At 26.4% G+C, this 8734-nt stretch overlaps 1 protein-coding gene across 1 annotated transcript; it reads left to right on the plus strand.

Moving 5' to 3' along the window:
• Nucleotides 1-2166: 2166 nt before the first annotated feature.
• Nucleotides 2167-6409, plus strand: LOC112637905 (aminopeptidase N-like; the record flags this gene model as incomplete). Its single annotated transcript, XM_025408601.1, has 9 exons — nt 2167-2247; nt 2744-2894; nt 3129-3210; nt 3764-4143; nt 4545-4819; nt 5024-5214; nt 5393-5701; nt 5804-5873; nt 6287-6409. Coding segments are annotated over exons 1-9 (1662 nt in total), but the record flags the coding sequence as incomplete, so codon positions are not given.
• Nucleotides 6410-8734: the final 2325 nt, after the last annotated feature.

Below are 8734 nucleotides of genomic sequence, written 5' to 3' on the forward strand. Positions count from 1 at the left end.
ACCTTAATCATAGATAACGACCATTACTGGTGATCAATTTCTCATTATGACATCATTTGTAAATTTTTTGGTTAATTAATTATTCCACTTAAGTAAAATCGGGACTAGGTAATAAGAACAAAATTCAAAATTGTACATAGTCGACGTTGAAAAAAGGAATTAAATCTGTAATAAAATTGTAATATTATTAAAGAAGGAATTCATTCATGTATTTCATACGACGACTTGCTCTCGTTAATCAACTAAACATAACATTCCGCATATCAAGCTGGCCGATCGATATTCCAACGGACAAAGAAGATGACGAAATTTGCATTATCTAATCCCCCAACGAGTCATACTAAGGAGGACCAGCGTCTACCGGCCATTGTCACGGAGGGCCAGAAGTTTTTTCTCCGGCCTACAGTTAGGACGAATTCTGATTTCGCTGATTGTTCACTGCATTATTCTCTGACTTGATTGTAACTACTTATACATTTATTATTTTTACACATATACTATATTATTGGAAAGTTCGATAAGATTTTATTGAGAACCACTCTCTACCATCGAATTTTGAAATCTGTCATTAGAAATTCACACTGCTGGATCTTTGAATTCGAAGCTACTTCCGACAGATTTAGAAAGGAAGGAAGATTATATTTATTTTCCAGTAGTAAGGGATAATTAAAATTTGGTAGTTAAAAATTTATTTTTTTAATCCTTTTCTCTATTATTTATTTCTCTATTATCTTAATTTAATTAATGTCATCAATTTAATTTCTATTGTAATTATTAACATAGGTTTTGTCATTATTATTTTACTTAGTATAATTATTCTGTACGGTTTCTATAACTATTGTTCATAATTATTTTTTTTTTTTATAGTTATTATGTCGATTTATAATCGTTGATTTATCAAGTATTTGAGATCATATTACTTGAGTATCATCAATTATTATATGTAATGAAAGAATTAATAATATCTGTATTAACTTGAGTATCATCAATTATTAAAAGTGTAATGAAAGAATTAATAATATCTGTATTAATCTTGATTATTTTAATTTTATTCATCGTTGGCATTACTTTCATGATCAATTGTACTTCTTATGTAATTAATCATTTAGTTATATTATTTATTTTATTTTATCTTTTTATCCTGTTATATTCTCATTTAGATTTAATTTAATTTGATAATAGATCATGAATCTCCCCATCCCCAGTAAAACCCGTGAATGCAGGGTGACTGAAAATATGGGAGGCATTGAATAAAATAATTAAGTTAACTGTGGCGTCCACACTACGCCTCCCGCCACCAGAGCGCGATCGCGGGAAGCGCTGACCAGCGTAGTGGAAGTTGGCGCAATCTCAATTATGAATTAATTGCCGCTGAAAGGCCGAACAGATTAAGATTATTTTCTGCAATTGAAAACAATTGGAAAGTGTATTTATGAAGATGCGGTGAACGATTTTTACACCTTCTTGTAATCTCGCAGAATTAGCTTCTAGCATTCAGCGAAATTTTATCTTTTGGTTCTTTTTGATACCCTCACGGTTTATCTATCTCGAGACCTTCCAGATCCTCGAGATCTCCGAGACCTTCCTGATCCAGAGACCGACGAGACCTACCAGATCCTCGAGATCTCCGAGACCTTCCAGATCCTCGATATCTCCGAGACCTTCCANTGGCAATTTCGACGAATTTCATGAATTTATTATACAAGAACTAAATTTTTTTGAAATATTTTTACCAATGGCATCGTATATAGTGCTAATCTTACCTTCGAATACATTTTTGATTGTTGCTACACGATTTTTTTTCGCTGAGATATACAAGTATGAATTAAAAAAAAAATTTACGTTAAAGAAAATTTATATGTACATTAACATTAATATGGCAGATCCATCATCTTAAAATTTGAAAAGGCTTACATATGTCAGGTTCAGTTGCATAAAAAGGTTCTGTAAAAATATATTCAATACAGTTGTTGCATGTTGATAAATTTTTCTAAATTTTATATCTTTTTATTATGATTCCGTCCGTCATAATGGATGTGCCATTTTTAATTTCAAAAAATGACAGACGGCGTTCAAAAATTTATGTTTTTATAAAATTTTGATTAACGATAAGACAGAAATAACACGGCTTAGAATGACTTCCCTAACAGCACACATGTGTAAAAGATGTCTAAAGAACATCCAGAAGATATCTTAAATATTCTCTTGATGTTCTTTGGACGTCTTTCGGACATGAATGCTGTTAGGGTTATTGGACACTATGTATGATCAGTCTTATGACTTGTATATCTCAACAAAAAAAATCGTGCAGAAACAATTCAAAATTGATTTAAAAGGTGAAGATTAATAATATACGATGATACCATTAACAGAAATATTTCAAAAAACTTTCCCATAATAAATTTATGAAATTTGCCGAAATTGCCATATTTGGATTATTTATAAATTACTTAAAAATCTGACATGCTGGAGAAATGTTGCGACCAGATTCATTTTCAGTGTCAAAAAATCTATCAGGTTCACCTACTCTGCCTTTTGTAGCTAATCAACTTTAAAATTCCGGTGGCCTGTGTAATTTTAGATTACAATTACTTAAAGTTTAAAATAAGGTGAAAACGATTTCTTTAAAAACTAATTATTATATAACATCATAACTGATATTCTGTTATTAATTCATAATGTTGACTTTTCTAATTTCAATCAAACTTTATTTAATTGATATTAAAATTTATGTATATTTTAGATTTTCAAGGAGTGGCGAATAATGGAATACTTTGTTGTTAATATTCAGCAAATAATTCTTCGCGGTGATATTAATAAGAGTCCAATTACATCAGTAATCAATAGACCCAATAAAATTAAATCAGACTTCCATTCCATGAGTTATTACAAGTGTAAGATAGAATAAATAAATCATCAAGCTCAAATTTCCGAACATAGATGATCTAAAGTAAAAGAAACAATAAAATTAAATAAATGTTTTTCTGTTAAAATGCACTCTCTATCACAATGATCAATCTCTTTTATTAGCTATGTTCACAAATTTATGAATTTTATCATGGATTTTTCTAATATATTTTACCATATATCGATTTTTGTATCTATTTATTTATTTATTATTATTACAGCACCCTCTATACTGCGCATGTTACAACATATACTTACCGATGAGGTATTTCGAAATGGTCTTATTAAATATTTACACACACAGTAAGTAATATATTTATCTTTTAATCTAGGCAATTTTAATGAAATTCAATGTAATAGCAATTCAACGTAAAAGTAAAAGGTTAAAATGATGTTTTATCGTTAAGTTGCTCATATATAAATCTATCAATAAAACACTATACAAATTAAACTATTTTTACATTTCAAAATGAATAATTAGTAACTATTTCTTACATTTCTATATGAATAATTTTTTACATTTTTCAATAAACTTTTTATATGTTTCAATAAACAACACAATAGTTTAATAATTATCAGAAAATAAAAAAATTTATTATTAAAACTTTTAAATAACGATAACTTATAAAATGTAAAAAATTGTAAGAAGTTAAGCATTGCAGATAATCCTTGAGAATTTTGCAAAATTTTGTTTTAATCATTCTCAAAATAAAAGGAAATAAATCATTATTACATTTTAATGCTTCGATATAAAATATATGAAACAATTTTAATTATGGATTATTTATTTATATTTATGTGACTTATTGTAATATAATTTTTTTAACAAATATATCTTTTATCTTTTATAATTTAGTCAGTTCAGTTCGGCTACTTCCGACGATTTATGGAACGCTTTGCAAGCAGTGCTAGATAAATCAGATGTCCCGCATAATGCTTATAGATTGAAAGAGGTAATGGATACTTGGATAAAACAATCAGATTTCCCTGTAGTACATGTAACTCGAAAAAACGATACCAATGAGATAATACTAACGCAAGAACATTTTGTTCTGAAAAATGAAAGTAAGAACATTAATGATAATAAATGGTGGATACCTTTGACTTTTGCTACGCAAACAAATCCTGATTTTTCTAATACCTTACCCACTCATTGGCTAAAACCGCAAGATCGAAATATAACGATTGATGGAATTGATCAAAATGATTGGATTATTGTCAATTTACAACAAACGGGTGAGTATCTTTAATATACTCCATATTACTTTAGTGTAAATTTTTAAATACGGATTTACTTTTCTATTCATGAAGACCAGTAATCATTAAATTTATAATTAATCATTTATCATCATTTTTACATATTATTTATTTCTATTTATTTTCTATAAAATTTTATTTTTATTTTTATTTTGTATAAACTTTTTATAATATTTACGTTTATAATGTTTATAATATAATATAAATTTTTAACACACATATATAAATGTAACAAAATAAGAGAAAAGTATGATATATATGTACATATATTAATATAATTTATTAATAAATAAATTAAATTAAATTAAATTAATTTATTTTTTAAATAAATTATTTAATAAATTTATAGCATAATTTACAATATTATTTAATTTTAATAGGATACTATCGTGTTAATTACGATTCTTCCATTTGGCAAAAAATTGTGGATTTTCTTAAATCTGACGACTATACGAAAATCCATGTACTCAATCGTGCTCAAATCATCGATGACGCCTATCATTTTATGATGATAAATCAACATGATATCATAATGTTTTTAAATCTAATAGGCTATCTATCACAGGAAACAGAGTATACACCATGGCATTCTATGTTTGAAATATTAAGTCTTACAGAATATATTTACAATGTTCCAGAAAATGAACATCTCAAAGTAAATAGTCACATAATCACTTAAAATAAAGAAATATATATACGCACGTGCATGCATGCATACGGGCGTGCGTGAGTCCGTGTGTGTGTATGTTTGTGTGTGTGTGTGTGTGTGTGTGTATGTGTACACGTGCATCTAGTTCATAAGATAAATGTTCATATATCAATTACAAACCAATATAAAATTATTCTACGATTTTTTTAGTCATACATGCTTAAAATTTTGGATGGACTTATTAAGAACATAGGATATGAAGAAGATCCTTTCGATAATGACTTTACGAAACTTCTGAGAACCAAAGCTTTAGAATGGGCATGTACTTTGGGTCATTCCGAATGCAAGAGAATGGCCACTGTTAATCTGAATGAACACCTCTCAAATCCTAAAACACACAAGTAATTTACTTTATTCATTAAATTCTAATAAATTAATATGAATATATATGTGACAAAGTATTTAATAAATTATTAGCATTGTGTATACATATTCACACTCATACTTACATATATACATACATACGTACGTGTGTGTGTGTGTAATTATACATGTTAATTTTTTAATTATATGTTATAGAGTTCCGGTAAATTTAAAAGAATGGACATATTGTAATGGCTTGATGGAAGCAAATGTTTCTATTTGGAATAAGTTATACAATATATATATAAATAAACTAAATGAAGAGATTTTGATGTACTTAACTTGCTCTGAAAATCCTGACAATATAATTAATGTCTTGGATATATTCATATCCAGATATTCGAACAGTTCAAGACTACAAAATGGATATTATTATGGAATTTATTCTTCTATTATCAGACAACACGCTAAAAATAATGCAGTAATCCATTATATATTAACAAATTTTAAAAAAATAATTCCAAGGTATTTTAATAACACATATTAATTGTAAAGCACATATTGTTTTTTGTATTTATCCATTATTTTTAAATTTTTACCCATTTATCTATTTTTTATTTTTTGCAGAAATTTCAGTATAAATTATGAATTAACTGTTATAATTAACAATGTGTATTCTAAAGAAAAACTTGACAAGGTAAATTTTATTATTTTAAATTTTATATTTTTATTTATTTATATTTAAATTTATTTACTCTATTTTTTATATAAAATTGTAGATTTTAAATTTTTTATATAAAATTGTAGATTTTATAATTTTTCGATAAAGTACTATTGTCATTAAAATTTTGTAACTAAAATGGAAAAATATTTTTAATTTTATTAAATAAATGCATTAAATATATTTTCAAAAATTTGATGAAATGATACAAAAAGGCGAAAATTGATTTCTAAGTAATAATTATATATTTATATATATGTTTTACATTAATCTGTTAGTACATTATATTTATATAGAATGATAAAATTTAGCTAAAGTTGTCGTATCATGCTTTTATTACATAATACAACATTAAACTTCTAATAAGCATAAATGTAAATTATTTTCAGATAAGCGATTTTGTAAGAAATGAATTTGAAGAGAAAGTATTCAAAAATGTTCAAGACAAAATAATAAAACGCAAAAGACGGTTAGAAACACTTGCCTCATTTCTACCACCTAATATAAAAGAGAAATTAAAATTATAAAATAATTATAATTAATCATAACAATTGCAACACATATAATTATGTATATGTTTATTGATTTCTGATATTAATTTTAAAACTTGTTAGAAATTTTCCGTTTTCTGTTTTTTAATTGAAAATAAGATATTATTATAAGATATTATTTTACATTCCTTACATTAATATCTCTCTAACTTTATTCTTCATAATTTTATTCTTTTTATTCAATTATAATAATTATATTTTATGTTACACATAGAATATAAATCCGTCTCTATATATTAATATGTTGTGATCGAGACGGTCTAGAATCATGTTAGGTACCGTCGTAAGGTTTTGGGAGCCTCGGGTGCTGGATGTAGTCGCAGGGATTAGTTTAGAATTTTGGGTTCTTTGTAATTTCAATAGTTTTTATTTGCCTCAAATATACAGTTTTTAACACAATCTTCTTCTGTAATTTTCTTTACCATTTTCTCGACTTGTTAGCGCACTTGGATTATTTTTATTCACCCTTACACTGCCCTATGGTCTGCACTTATGTTGATTTAGTGAATGACTGTCCGCCGCGCGTTCGCAGTGGACGGTTTTTATTCCCCTGATTTTGTCAAAACTCGGAGGGGATCGTCTAGCAATATGACCATATACGGTCATGGTGATCTTAGGTGGAAGTTACAATTAGTGCAAGCAAAGATGCAAGTTTAAAGTCGAACCCCTTTGCTTGCATTTCTGCCGGTTCAGCGAGTTCGCATATAGTTCGCTGAGGTAAATGATACGCGATTCGCAAATATTCCACTCGTTCGAAAGGAATTAATAATTAATTAATTGATTATTGTGGTTATAGTCTCGAACTATAACAAATACTTATAATAAAATTATAAGTAAATTGAATAATAATATATATATATATATATATATATATATATATACATATGTGTGTGCGCGCGCGTGTGTGTGTTTATGTATGTATGTATATATAAAATAATTTTTCATAAGATGTATTTAACTGTAACGAAAAATAGACATTTTTTTAAGTAAATCAACATAAGACGTGCTAAATCGTTTTGCAACGTTTTGCTAACGAACACGACAATAATAATTATTAGAATTTTATATGCGATATAAAAGTTAGTTTACATAAATGAGTAAAATTAATATTGATTGATATTGATAAAATATTGATTGGTACTATTTGATATATATCCAACTTAATATACAGAATTCTATAAATATACTTTTATTGATCTCTTATAATAAATCATAAAATTATTAATTCAAGAGAGGGATATGTGTTCTTAATTTATTTCTATCAATCTTGTGAATTTTGCATAGTCTTGTGACTATACAATATATGAGACTATTTATATAGATTATAATTTACTTGGAAGTTACTGGCAATTACTGTAGCATTGGTGCAACTGTTTACAAAATGTTATTTCAAATAAAGTTAATGTTAGCAATCAGGAGATTAATAAGGCTTTATATGTAAAGACACGAATTTGAATTTTTGTGACCAATAAGAGCCAGATACGGATAATTATGCATCAGTTTCACATAAAATTAAAAATTAAAGTAAAAAATGGATGTAAATAATAAAAATTTAATTGAAAATAGTCAAATAAGAGCTAATAAGATATAGTAATTGAAGCGCAAGAAAGAGGAAAAAAACACTACCATTTTTCTTTTAGTTTTAGTATATTTATTTATTATATTTAGTATATTTCAAATTTTATATTTGCTCATCATAGTATATATATTAAATACGAATGCCTTATTGGTTTTTACTTGCCAATTTTTACTTGTTAATTTTTTAATATAAAATTAATTACAATTTATTTTTTCGCTTGCCGAAAAGCGAACTCGTTTTTTTTTGCCTACGTTCCAGGGGGGAAAAAGAGATATTAAGATTAAATTTTAAATTTGGATTTATATATTTATTATACTTTTACTATGTATTTACTATAAGATCAAGAAAATTTATTTTACTTTATTGTTTGAAATTACAAAAAATATATATCTGACACTAATCCCACTATGTATATCACATGTAGTTTGTAAATGCATTATGTTCAGATGAATGTAAGGATTTATTCAATATATATATGAAAAAATCAATTTTCGAGGGAGCGCATTACTACATTGCTTTATATAATAGCAATGTATTAATATTTCAGTTACTTTTTGATTGTTTATTTGACTCCGTTTTAAACTACAAAGTTGAAAACAAAGCGGAAACAACAACATAAATACATTTAACGATGTCATATAACTTTGTTGAGATCAAAAATAACAGACTTTCCCCGTGCCTTCAAACAGTAAACGGCTTTAATCTCT

The sequence above is a fragment of the Camponotus floridanus genome, unplaced genomic scaffold (assembly GCF_003227725.1).
Source record: "Camponotus floridanus strain SB8 unplaced genomic scaffold, Cflo_v7.5 scaffold219, whole genome shotgun sequence".
Taxonomy (NCBI): domain Eukaryota; kingdom Metazoa; phylum Arthropoda; class Insecta; order Hymenoptera; family Formicidae; genus Camponotus; species Camponotus floridanus.